Consider the following 14211-nt stretch of genomic DNA (forward strand, 5'->3'; position numbering starts at 1 on the left):
AGCCTTGTCGAATGCCTTGCTAAAATCCAGGTACACTATCTTTCATTTTTCCCTTTTGGCTTGTTCTTTATAAACACTGCATAATCTGGAATACTGAGGACATTAGAACATTAGAAAGCTTTTGCTGAGAAAAGGCCATTCATCCCAACAAAGCTTGCCAAATTCCTAATCAGATAATGTGTTGAAATAACTATTGAGTTTAGATTTGGAAGTCTCTAAGTTACTACTTCCAACTACACAACTCAATAGTTTGCTCCATGTGTCCACAACTCACTGTGTAAAGAAATCCATCCTGATGTTAGTTTGAAATCTCCCCCTAACCAGTCTCCACCTATGGCCCCATGTCCTTGATGATGGATTAGCTTTGAAGTAGCAGCTGGCATCCACTTTATTTATACCCATAATGATTTTGAACACCTCTATCATTATCTCCTCTCATTCTACATCTACTTAGGCTAAAAAGATTTAATTCTTCCAATCCTTCATCATAGCTCATACCCTGCAGATTGGAATGATTCTAGTCACCTTTCTCTGGACTCTCTCCAGTGCCTTCACATCCCTAACACAATATGGAGACCGAAACTGTACACAATATTCCAGGTTGAGCCAGTGTAGCAGGCTCAGGTCCAACAGTGCGTGCTGTTTGGGAGAGTGTGAGTATGAGAAAGAGGTCTGGTTTGTTCGGCCTCTAGCATTTTTTAAAATCTATTTTACATTCTGGATGCGGCTGCTTATATAGTTTTCTGATGACTGCCATAGTTGGAGGCTGAGTACAGGGCTACAGTAGGAAACTTTGTCACATGGTGTGGGCAGAATTATCTGTAGGTTAATGTGAAAAAGACTAAGGAGCTGGTGGTAGACCTGAGGAGAGCTAAGGCACCGGTGACCCCTGTTTCCATCCAGGGGGTCAGTGTTTTCATGGTGGAGGATTACAAATACCTGGGGATATGAATTGACAATAAACTGGACTGGTCAAAGAACACTGAGGCCGTCTACAAGAAGGGTCAGAGCCGTCTCTATTTCCTGAGGAGACTGAGGTCCTTTAACATCTGCTGGACCATGCTGAGGATGTTCTACGAGTCTGTGGTGGCCAGTGCGATCATGTTTGCTGTTGTGTGCTGGGGCAGCAGGCTGAGGGTATCAGACACCAACAGAATCAACAAACTCATTCGTAAGGCTGGTGATGCTGTGGGGATGGAACTGGACTCTCTGACGGTGGTGTCTGAAAAGAGGATGCTGTCCAAGTTGCGTGCCATCTTGGACAATGTCTCCCATCCACTACATAACGTATTGGTTGGGCACTGGAGTACTTTCAGCCAGAGATTCATTCCACCGAGATGCAACACAGAGCGTCATAGGAAGTCATTCCTGCCTGTGGCCATCAAACTTTACAACTCCTCCCTTGGAGGGTCAGACACCCTGAGCCAGTAGGCTGGTCCTGGACTTATTTCCTGGCATAATTTAATTTACACATTACTATTTAACTATTTATGGTTCTATTACTATTTATTATTTATGGTGCAACTGTAACGAAAACCAATTTCCCCCGGGATCAATAAAGTATGACTATGACTATTACTATAACTTGTGTTTGGTCGCCTTACAGTGGCCGCAGAGGAATTTTTTCCCGGCCTATCCCTTGTTTCAGGCGGCCGTTTTCTTTTTCGCCTTTGCATAAGCAGTTCGCTAGTGCGAGTGGTAATAGAGGCACTTATCATGTTTTTCAAAGGGAAAAAGCCAACTGATAATTAGTATAGTGGCGAAGTTGATGTAGGTTTAACAAGGCAGGACTAAGAGTTCTTGGCGGGATAGTTTACCGGCGAAAAGAGTGGAGCTACCGACTTTGGCTCCAAATGCTTTGGTGAGGAGGCACAGTGGAGTAGCGGGTAAAGCTTTTGTAGGGGTTGAATAAAAAAGTCACCAAATGACAACTAACTAAATAAAGCAAGGAAAATGCAGGATCAAGTGATGTGCTGTAGCTGCACGATGTGGGAGCTGGTGGACCCCATTGTGGTTCCTGGTGACCACATCTGCAGCAAGTGTTGGCTGCTCGAGGAACTCAGGCTAAAAGGTCATGACCTGGAATCTGAGCTTCAAATGTTGCGGCACATCAGGGAGGGGGAGAGTTACCCGGATTCTCTTTTTCGGGAGGTAGTCACACCCATTAGATTAGCTGCCTCAAATGTGGTCTGTGGTCAGGGACAGGAGGGTGTGACTGTGAGTGAGGTGGGTAGTGGGATCCAAGAGACAGTGCTGGAGGAGTCTCAGTCCTTGAGCTTGTCCAACAGGTCTGAGATTCTTGCTCCCTGTGTGGATGAGAGTGGGAGCTGTAGGAAGGATGAGCAACCTAACTGTGGTACCTTCATTCAGGGAGCCATTCAAGAGGGGGGAGAGAAATGTAGTGGTAATTGGGGATAGTATGGTCAGGGCAATAGACAGAGTTCTCTGTCACGAGGATAGGCTGTGTTGCCTGCCTGGTGCCCAGATTCAGGACATCTTATCTGACCTTCAGAGGAATCTGCAGTTGGGGAGGGGGGGAAGATCCAGTTGTCATGGTCCATGTGGGTGTCAATGAAGTAGGCAGAATGAGGAAAGAGGTTCTGTTGAGGGAATTTGAGCAGCTAGGGACTAAATTGAAAAGCAGAACCAAAAAGGTGGTAACCTCTGGATTACTACCTAAACCACGTGCAAGTTGGCACAAGGTTAAGAAGATTAGACAGTTAGATGCGTGGCTCAAGGATTAGTGTGAGAGAAGTGGGTTTGAATTTATGGGAAACTGGCACCAGTATTGGGGAAGGAGGGAGCTGTTCCACTGGGACAGGCTCCACCGAAACCATGATGTGACCTGGATCCTGTTGAATTACATAGCTAGGGTTGTGGATAGGGTTTTAAACTAAATAGCGGGGGGGGGGGGGGTGTTCACAGATTGGAGAAGTATGGATAAAGTAAAAGAGAAAAGTGTAGATAAAGCAAAAGTTAAAAAAGAGAAAAGTAAGGATGGAGTGCAGAAAAGTCAAGTGCATAAGAGATCAAGATTATGAGATTTTAAAGGCACAATGAGTGTAAGAGCAGTTTATCTGAATGCCCATAGTTTTCATAACAAGGTCAGTGAACTTGTGGCGCAAATCAGTACAAAGGGGTATGATTTAGTGGCCACTACAGAAACATGGTTGCAGGTTGGACAGGATTGGGAATTAAATATCCAAGAATATCAGGTAATACGGAAGGAAAGGCAGGATGGTAAGGGAGGTGGGGTAGCGTTCTTAATTAAAGATGAGATCAGAGCAATAGTGAGAGACAATATACAATATCCCTTCATGCCCTGACCAATCAAGGATCTATGAACCGCTTCCTTAAATGTGCATAGAAAATTGGCCTGTGGCAACAGATTCCACAGATTCATCACTCTCTGGCTAAAGAAATTCTTCCTTATCTCTGTTCTAAAAGGATGCCCCTCTATTCTGATGCTGTGTCCTCTGGTATTAGACTCTCCCATCATAGGAAACATCCCCTCCACATCCACTCTATTGAGGCCTTTCAATGCTCAATAGGTCAACCCTCATTTTTTCTGAATCCCAGTGAATACAGTCCCAGAGCCATCAATTGCTCTTCCAATGACAAGCTGTACAATCCTGGAATCATTGACGTACTGTAAGTGGACTAAATGATTAGAACATAGAACGTAGAACAGTACAGCACAGGAACAGGTCCTTCAACCCACAGTGTTGTGCCAAACCAGCTAAAAAATAGATCAAAAACACCCAAAGACTAATCCCACCTCCCAACACAATATCCATAACCTTCCATCCTCTTCACATTCATGGCCTATCTCGATGTCTCTTAAAAGTGTCTAATGTACTTACCTCTGTCACCATACCAGGCAGTGCATTCCGAATATCCACCACTCCCTAAGTAAAAAACTTACCCTTCACATCACCTTTGAACCTACCACCTCTCAACTTCAATGCATGCCCTCTGGTATTAAACATTTCAACCTGGGAAACGTGTACTCCCTGTCTACTCTATCTGTCTAGGCCTCTCATAATCTTATAAACCTCTATCAGATCTCCCCTCAGCTTCTGCCGCTCCAAAGAAAGCAACCCAAGTTTGTCCATCTACATCAGAATCAGAATCTGGTTTATTATCACCGGCACGTGCCGTGAAATTTGCAACACATAATATCGAGGAAAAAAATAAAGTAAATCAATCACAGTGTATGTATATTGAATAGATTAGAAATCGTGCAAAAATGGAAATAATATATATTAAAAAAGAGGGGTAGTGTTCACGGGTTCAGTGTCCATTTAGGAATCAGATGGCAAAGGGGAAGAAGCTGTTCCTGAATCACTGAGTGTGTGCCTTCAGGCTTCAGTACCTCCTTCCCAATGGTAACAGTAAGAAAAGGGCATGCCCTGGGTTATGGTAACCTTGCCAGGAATGTTCTCCTAAGGATAGCCCTGCCTGGAAAACCTCTGCTCAGAATTAAGAGAGAATATTTTAGTTGAGGAACTAATGGACACGGTGTAGATAAATCAGGGCTAAATACACTAATGCCTGTCCAAGAATATTAAACTCAATGTCAAGATGGAATTGAATTGTACATCTCACTATTGATTTCTTTTTAATTAGCAGTTTAATTGGAAAATTTTTGGTTTGGGAAGTAAAAAAAAGTAACAACCACTAAGCACACTCAGTGGCCACTTCATCTGGGCCTCCTGTACCGACTAAAGAGCCCACTGAGTGTATTTCTGTATGTTCGTGGTCTTCCCACCCACTTCAAGGTTTGACATGTTGTGCATTCAGAGGTGCTGTTCTGCACACCACTGTTCCAATGCATGATTATTCAAGTTACTGTCACCTTTCAGTCAGTTTGAACTAGTCTGGTCATTCTCCTCTGACCTCTCATTAACGAGGCATTTTTGCCCACAGAACTGCCATTCACTGGATGTTTTTTTTGCACCATCCTCTGTAAACTCTAGAGACCGTTGTGCGTGCAAATCCCAGGAGGTCAGCAGTTTCAGACATTCTCAAACCGGTGATAGGACAATTGTGTCCTCGACTACTGTGTCCTGGTCAAATGCGTCCCGGTCATTGGCATTCCTGGACATTTGCATCCGGTTATTTTCTGTCCCAGACATTTGTGGCCCAATATATGTATATCTCATATTAGATTTCTGTCCCAATATATGTATATTTCATAAAAGATATAATTTTACATATTCATGTAATTTTTAAAATCAAGAACAGTTTTATTAATTAAAAAAGGGATTGTAGCATGCATTTTATTGATTAAAAATTTAATTTGTAAGTCCAAACTTAAGAAGTCTGCAGGTTCTGGGCAACCCCTTGTAAGAAACTTAATTTGTCCTCGGGATTGTAACATGCAATTAATGATTGAAGGCGCTTACTGATATTCTTATTTCCTGGTTGGACAATAACCCCTCTTTGGTAGTCAATTTTCTTCTTTGTGGCCATAGCTTCCTCTTTCTTCAATGCATCAATTAATTTCCAAACAGAGGGGTGTTGACAAGTAATTGAATTTTGGATAGCATTATGCCACCCCTCTAAACTGTTGTTAGATCTAGGCAAGTTGTTCATTGTTCGATCACGAACATTCCAAGATGCAACGGAAAGGGTTGCTGCAATCCTATGCCCACTTCTACCTCTTGCTTGGCCAATGTATTTAACTTCAAAGTATGCGATGAATTCAGGAGGTAAGTCATGATCTTCACTCAGATCCAAAAAGCCTGCTACCACATCATTTACTGGAAGGAAAGCTAATGCAGAGAAACATCTAATTTTTAAATTGAATTCTTGATCTTCGTTATACCGTTGTCTTAAACTGAGGTCGCATATTTTCTTAAAGATGAATTTTGACAAATGGAAAATACACGAGCTTATTGTTGCATTAGGATATGTTTCTGCTATACTCTTCTTGCTCCTAGTTCAAAATCCACCAGCACTAATTTGGGATTAAGTTGAGGGCGAGTCTGCAACAAAAGAGTGAATAGACGGTCATATGTTTCTTTAGTCTTATGGGGTAGGAGCAAAAACATGGGGAATACTGAATGTTGGACATGGATGCAGTGCAATTGATAATAGATTTGTGGGTAAATTTTAAAAGTGCCATCTGCTGCCCAATTCTGAAATCGTGTCAAGTCATCCAAATCCTCTTCAGAAGCAAAGATGAGCATTCTATTTTCATCATTTATGCCAGTATCAATTGCAAGAAACCTTAGTCCAGTGGGGAGAATACAATATTCTTCTGGTATTTTGGAATTACATCTTTGGTTTGGTATAGATGGAGCACTTTGTGTTTTCTGTCTCCAACAACGAACATTTCTCCTCATTGCTGAGACAGAGGGCATTTCTGCCATTGAGAATTCATCATGTTTTGACAAAGTTGTTCCAATGAGATGTTTTTTTGGTTCTTGTGAGGATATCGCAGTTTCTTTCAACTCTAAAATCGATTCTTTTGTTCTAATTGCAGCAGCGTAGAACCATGGTTATGCTCATTAATTCGTTTTGTAATTACATTGCTCTCGGTATGAACTCTTGCTTTGCTGGATCGTACCACACAACTTCAGTAAGCTTTCGTGCCCACAGCATTTTTCTTATGATAGTGATAGAGATCATTTCCATCATCAAGTACGTTTTCACTTTTGCTTGATTTCAAGAACTGTGACATAGCTTAGTTTCTGAAAAAAGGTAAATTTAAAGCCAAATTGTAATAGGAAACACATGGGGGGGTTGTTTATAAGTAGCTCAGTCGTAAATGAGGCACCCCTCATCTGCCTACAATTACCCTAATGGATTAGACGGTTGCTTTTTGAGCTAAGAGGCTTAGCAAATATAACACGGGGTTTGTTACCCAGTAATAGTTACATATAGTGGAATGCAAATAACCGGGAGCCCAAAAAAAAGGACGCAAATGTCCAGGGACTCTGATGACCAGGACACAATCGTCCAGGACGCAAATACCGTAGTACCACTCAAACCATCCCTGGCATCAACATGGTCAAAGCCAGGGATATCACCCCATTCTGATGTTTGGTCTGAACAACAACTGAACCTCTTGACCATGTTTGCATGCTCTTATGCATTGAGTTGATGCCAGATGATTGGCCGATCAGATATTTGCATTAACGAACAGGTGCACAGGTGTACCTAATAAAGTGGCCATTGAGTGTATGGACTTGAATAAAGCTACAGTATGTGTAAATATAATGCTTTTTTTCTTTGCCAAATTCAATTCATGAAATAAGCAGGCCAATAATATATTATGCGCCATGCCCGGAAACGATCAACCAGGCTTGTATTTTCGCAGTCACAAGAGCGTTTGCTGCACTTTCAGGAGAACCGCGAAAGGGAGAACTTTGGAGCGGCGGCCGTGGAGGCGTGGCCTCGGTAGCGCCTGCGCATTTGGCGTGGTCCCAGGCGGAAGATGGCTGAAGTGTCGGAGAGGACGTTACAGCTGGCGGTCGTCTTGTCCTTTACCTCGGGGTTCATCGTTGGCTGGCAGGCTAACATCCTGAGAAGGAGATTCCTAGACTGGAGGAAGAAGCGGCTGCAGTCGAAGCTGATCGAGACGCAAAAGAAGCTGGACTTGGCTTAAGAGGAAGGTTAACGAAACTCGATGCTCAGCATGGGTCTCTGTTTCATGTGAGCAGTTCCATTTGGGTTTTATATTTGTGTTCACAGGCTCTTCCTATACTGTGACATTCTGTAATTTGTCGTAGGGACTCTACCGATTTCTACAGTTAATATTATAACCCTGCCATAATTATATTTACCGTTTGGCAAGCAGGCTTGCAACTACTGAAAAGAAGTGTGTACTGGGCAGCGATTTTGTCAATGTCGGTAAGAGTTATTAGTAGGCCACTTTGTCACTTGACCCTGCTGTGCGGCTCATCAAGATCATGATGAGACATGTTACCTCAGCAGAGGTTTCCAACATTATCTTCATAATCCATTAATTCCCTCTATCCACCCCAGGTCTGTGACTGAGTACTGTATAAATCTTTGGGGTGGAAAATTTAAACGCTCTGCCACTTCCCGAGTCAAAAAGTTTTTTCCTCAAGTCATAAAGCACAGTAACCTGTCCTCTGACCAACCAATTCTATGCTGATCATTGAGTACGCACCTTTAATAATCCGATTTACCATCTCTTGGTCAGAGTTACCCACGTGTTGGTAGTCGATGCTTTTTAGCTTAGATTAGATTCAACTTTATTGTCATTGTGCCGAGAACAGATATAAAGCCAATGAAATGCAATTAGCATCTAACCAGAAGTGCAAAAGAATAGTGTTATTTGCAAAATAACTGCGAATAAAAAGTAAGTGCTACAGCATACAAATATAAAAGCACTGAGACAGTCCAATATGGATGCAACACTGATTAGCGCTGTTATGCCTCAGGGAAGAAGCTCTTCCTGTGCCTGCTGGTGTGGGAGTGGAGGCTCCTGTAGCGCCTGTCAGATGGGAGGAGATTAAAAAGTCCATGGTTTTCTCGAAACTCTTGGAACGTTATGAGTGTCTCTGTCACCACCACTCTGAGGCAGTGCATTTCAGATTCTCATCCTTCGGTGGGAAAAAATTCGGAGTATCCTCTAAACCTCCTATCCTTAGTTTAAACCTATGCCCTCTAATTTTAGATACATTCACTGTGGCGATCTGTTCCTACTACATACTGTAGACTTATACATCATAGAAACAGGCCTTTGGGCCCAAATCATTTATGCTGACGAATGTGCCTCCCTGAGCCAGTCCAATTTGCCTGCATTTGACCCAAATCCCTCTAAACTTTTCCTTTCCAGATACTTATCCAAATGTCTTTTAAATGTTGGAATCGCACCCACCTTTACCTTTACCACTTCCTCTGGCACTTTGTGGGAAAAACTTGCTCCCCAGGTCCCCTTTAAATATTTCCCCCTCTATCTATAATTTAGCATACCTCGATCAAGTTCTCCCCAGTTACCTCTACTCCAAGGAAAAGAAACCAAACCTATCCATTCTCTGTTCATAAGTGAAATGCTCCAAACCAGACAACATCCAGGTGAATCTCCTCTTTGGTGCAATCACCTCTTTCCTATAGTGCAGTGACTATACTACACATCACTCTCCAGTGTTTCATAAAGATGTGCCTTTACTCCCCTGCTCTTATAATTTATTTACCAACTAATGAAGATAAGTTTCCAGTATTTGGTATATTTGAAACATTTTCTGTGGTAAGGATTCATTTTGCTGTAATCGCTGACATTTATTGCATTTCATATTGAAATGTTGCTGGTTTGGCAATGGATTAATTTGACAGATTTAGTATTCATGTAACACATTACAAACAGCAGTGAAGTTTTATAGATGTGAGAAAGTCTGCAATGCTGGAAATTCAAAGACTTCACACTCAAAATGCTGGAGGAACTCAGCAAGTCAGGCAGCATCAATGGAAATGAACAAGATAGTCCACATTTTGTGCAGAGACCCTTTTTCAGGACTAGAAAGGAAGGGGGAAGTCACCAGAATAAAAAGGTAGGGGAGGAGAAGGAGGATGGGTGAAGTCAGGTGGTTGGGAAAGGTAAAAGGCAGGAGAGGATGGAATATGGTAGGAGAGGGAAGTGGACCATAGGACAAAGGGAAGGAGAAGGGGCACCGGGGAGGTTTTAGACAGGTAAGAGGGAAGAGGCCGGAACGGTGAATAGAAGGGGGGGGGGTGAGTTTTTTTATCGGAGGGAAAAATCAATATTTATGCCATCAAACAGTATATAAGGTGTTGTTCTCCAACCCTGAGGGTGGCACAAGAGGAGGCCATGGACATAAGCTTTATTGCTTCCTGGCTGAGGCAGAGTTCAAAAATATTAAGATTGAGTGGGTATGTTTTTTTATATCTAATATATTACTTGATTATAATTTGTACTGTTGTCATTCTTTCTTTAGGGAAATAACCCATATTCACAGAGAAGTTCCTGGAACGTTGACAATGGCTGTGAGGAAACTGAAATAATCAACTTTGCAAAACAACCATGCAAAGCACATTTTCATTTTTACAGAAAGCTATTGCTTCGGTTCCTTTACGTGGTACACAAGAACTGAAATGCTGCTCTAAAACCTTGATTTTTATGTGCAAAATATGAACTGATTTAAATCATTTATAGATTTCAAGTAAGATTTTTTAAAAAAAAGTTAATGTCTGTATTTTTGGGTGACAGATACCCTGCGTTCCTAGAATATTTTTCACTCTTAAACAGAATTTCTGTCAAATGAACAAATCTGTTTCAAAAAAAATCTAACTTGTCTGGCTGAAAAAGTCTAATGTTCAAAATAGATTTTCTCAAACTTATTGTTAAAAATCATGTGCACAGACTGAATTTAAAGTTTACCTATGCTTGTGATTTAGGGACAAACAATGGAATGATTTAAAGGAAAGTCACTTCTGGAGTTTGATTTATATCAGTTTTTTGTCTTCGTGGGAGGAAAGCTGTTCTAGTTTTGAGCTGGTCTGCTAGATACTTTAATTTTTTTTGGTGATGAACTTTGCAAACTTAAACAATTAGGACAGTAAATAAACTTCAGGTTAATGTGTTTGTAACAGGAATAACATACATAGTATAGTGTGTGATTAGGAGTTAGTCATGCAAACAAGTGCCTGTTGGGTAGTTTTACTGAAAGATGAATCCGTCACGGTATTTAAGAGAATTAGATTAACCAATGAAAAATACAAAGCAACATGGGGGGGGGGTGGGGAAGGAGAATGGAAAATAAGATTGAACTGGATAGCTCCATCAAGGGGCTAATAGCAGCACTGGGGAGATGATGTCACAAATCTATTTGTGGAGGTACTGCGAATAAAACTCTAGCCATATTAAGACTTGGAGTTATAAACTATAAAATATTTTTGTCTTTTTCCTACTGATTGTTACTATTTGAATCATATTCAGTTACAGTGATGTGTATGTTTTTCATTTATCACTCCAAACACACCAAGTGATTTATTTTTTCTCTCAGCTGTGCATTCTGTATCAAAACCTCAGGACTTTCATTGCACAAACACGCTGTGTGGATGACTAAGAAATGCCTTTCAGCAACACTTCAGGCATACCGTTCCATCAGTACAAGAACTGTGCTAATAAAGCGTTGGATTTTGTTGTCATGGACTGTGCACTTTTTGTTTGCCTACAGGTATTTGTATTATGCTCATCAGATTAATCTGCACGTGAAAGAAACAGCATTTTGGATACACAGCTTCAAAGCTTCTTTTAAGAAAGGACTTGCACTTAACGTTAGTTTAACTGTTCTTTCTATATTAATTTTTCCAATACTTGTGACCTTTTGATCAGCATCTGAACTTTTGCTATTCTATATCATGTCTGACTGTGTATTTGATTGTAGTTATTGCAACTCGTACTTGCACCACTCTTACTGCATGTTAGAGTGGGATAGTCAACCAATGATACTGTAAATCTGCTCAAAGCAAAGTATGGGGGTGGGAGGTGGGTAGTAGGCATGAATTTCAATTATCTGTGGAAACTAAGAAAAGCAGTGATATTTCTCCTCAGATACTTTTCTTAGTCTTCCGAATGTTGCGCCCTGTTTAAAATGTCAGAAGGATTTTGAGGGTGCCAAAAAGAAAGAAACTAACTGCCGTTTACGATCTGGAATATTTGCCTAGAAGGGTGGTTATAAGCAGATTCACTAGGTGACAAATCTCCAGTGCCCCATACAGTATGTAGGAGGACTGTCAATCTAATTTGATGTCTCATTCAGGTGGAAAGTACAGGCACATAGAATGGCTTTCTGCATTCCATGAAACTCTTTTGGCCTTTAATCCAGGGGTCCCCAACCTTTTTTGCACCGCGGACCGGTTTAATATTGACAATATTCTTGCGGACTGGCTGACGGGGAGGGCGGGGTTTTCAAGTAGGGTTTAACTCACCTCAACATGTCTTTTACAGTTAAGGGTTGCCAACTTTCTCACTCCCAAATAAGGGACAAAAGTAACAGTCAATTCCCGGGACACTTTACCCCAGGAAAGACTACCATGATCATGAAGCCTTGCACGGGCACCTGTGTGTGCATGCACGTATGTGCCGATTTTTCCCCCCACAAATCAGTTTTGCCTTCATCTTCCCGACTGTACTGTACATACATTATTTCTACTTTATATAGGCTGTGTATTTATCATATCATTCCTGCTTTTACTATATGTTAGTGTTATTTATTTTCGCTTTTATGTGTTATTTGGTATGATTTGTTAGGTTATTTTCTGGGTCTGGGTACGCTCAAAAATGTTTCCCATATAAATTAATGGTAATTGCTTCTTCGCTTTACGCCATTTTGGCACGAAAGGTTTCATATGAACGCTGTACCTTAGTGGGGGAAATATGGGACAAGGGCGATCCCGTATGGGACAAATCAATTTAGCCCAATATACGGGATGTCCCAGCTAATACGGAACAGTTGGCAACCCTATGTTCAAGTTCAACAGTGCGTGACAGGGAATGAGGAAAGGTGCAGCTGACTCATATCGTTTTCTCATGGCCCGGTAGTTGGGGACCGCTGCTTTAATCAGTAGTGACCTTGACAATATTTCCAATGGCATATTTGTTGATTCTGCTGCCTCTATAATGGACTTTTGGTGGAAAAGAGACCTTGTCTTCACTGGGGGAGGGTGGTGTTATGGGATCTGGTTTTCACTCAGGCAAATGGTATCAGTAATGCTTCTGACATAGTTTGGTATTCATTGGGGTTACTTCATTATCTTGTTTCTTGTACCTTAAGAACACCAACTATAGCCCCTGATATCACACCTAAGAGATCATATTTCATATTGAGAATACAGCTGGGAATGTGTATTTAAGAGTGCTTGATTGGACTACCAAAAAAAAAATTCTCACTTAACCTAATATTTATAATTCCTTACAAAGAAATAATTCTCAATGATTTCTGGGTGAATACATCGTGTAATAACTTTAGTTCCAATGTTCATTGGAAAGGTTCTTGTATTGGAAAATACAGTAATTATATGGCACCATTTTGGAAGTAGGTACCGAGGAGATGTTGGGGGTGAGTGTGTGAAATTGGCTGCCGGCGACGGTGGTGGAGGCGGATACAATAGAGTCTTTTAAGAGCCTGAAAAAATAGAGGGCTATGGGTAACCCTAGGTAATTTCTAAGGTAAGTACATGTTCGGCACAGCATTGCGGGCCTAAGGGCCTGTATTTTGCTGTAGGTTTTCTGTTTCATTTTAGGTTGCCACCCCTGCCGTCAGTCCACTCTCATCCCAGGAATTATTTCAATAAATTTCTTCAATGCTTTCACTTGCTTCTTTAAGTTTGGCACATGGAACTGGACACAGTTCTCTGGATGGATCCTGGTGACCTCTACGATTTATGCCTCCTTAAACCCTTTCTTAATTTTCCCTGGCACTTTCAATAAACTACACAGGAACACCCCAGATATTTTATACTCCTTTTAGAATTTTGTCCATTCATTTAGAGTCTCTCTTCTCATTTTTTTTCCAAAATGTAATTTAGCATTCTGTCACAGCTAAATTTCGTCTGCTATATGATGTCCATCATCTCAGCCTGTCTGTGTCTGCCTGAAGTCTATCACTATTCTCAGACTTTATCATGCCAAGTTTTGTGTCTATTTGCTTTTGTGACCTACTTTTGGATTTTGGCAAACCAAGTATGAAATTGTAGGGGAAAAACTCAGCAGATCAGGCAGCATCTGTAGAAAAAGTAGAGCTAAGATTCCAGGTTTCCATCATTAAGGACCACCCAGGATATGTCCTCTTCACACTGTTACTGTTGGGAAGGAGGCACAGAAGCCTGAAGGCACACAGGAACAACTTCTTCCCCTCTACCATCCAATTTCTGAATGGACAGTGAACCCATGAACACTATTTTACTATTTCTGTTTATTTTAACTTTTTAATATACATATATGTCGTGGAAGTAGCTGTTTTTTTCTCCATATTAATTTATCATGTATTTCATTGTACTGCTGCCTTAAAGTTAAATTATGCCGGTTATATTAAATCTGATTTTGAAGACGCTTGGTCAGAACAAGGAAGAATGGAAATACAATTTGTGTTATTTGTAGAGAAGGTAGCTAAAGATGCATAGGTGGAAGATAATGTCTGTGAAGGGGTGACGCCAGGTTTGCTGTGGGTTGGGTATTAGTTGTTCTTGGAGAGTGAAAATAAAGACAAAAAA

General features: G+C 41.2%; 1 protein-coding gene across 1 annotated transcript; it reads left to right on the forward strand.

Moving 5' to 3' along the window:
- Nucleotides 1–7430: 7430 nt before the first annotated feature.
- Nucleotides 7431–11145, forward strand: LOC134359500 (mitoregulin-like). Its single transcript, XM_063072843.1, has 2 exons — nucleotides 7431–7662; nucleotides 9933–11145. The coding sequence occupies exon 1, from the start codon at nucleotides 7445–7447 to the stop codon at nucleotides 7613–7615; it is 171 nt and encodes a 56-aa protein (XP_062928913.1). The 5' UTR covers nucleotides 7431–7444; the 3' UTR covers nucleotides 7616–7662; nucleotides 9933–11145.
- Nucleotides 11146–14211: the final 3066 nt, after the last annotated feature.

This window comes from Mobula hypostoma, chromosome 2 (genome assembly GCF_963921235.1).
Source record: "Mobula hypostoma chromosome 2, sMobHyp1.1, whole genome shotgun sequence".
Classification (NCBI taxonomy): Eukaryota; Metazoa; Chordata; class Chondrichthyes; order Myliobatiformes; family Myliobatidae; genus Mobula; species Mobula hypostoma.

Excerpts from the sequence above, each read along its gene's own strand:
- LOC134359500 (XM_063072843.1), top strand. The coding sequence starts at position 7,445 with ATGGCTGAAGTGTCGGAGAGGACGTTACAGCTGGCGGTCGTCTTGTCC.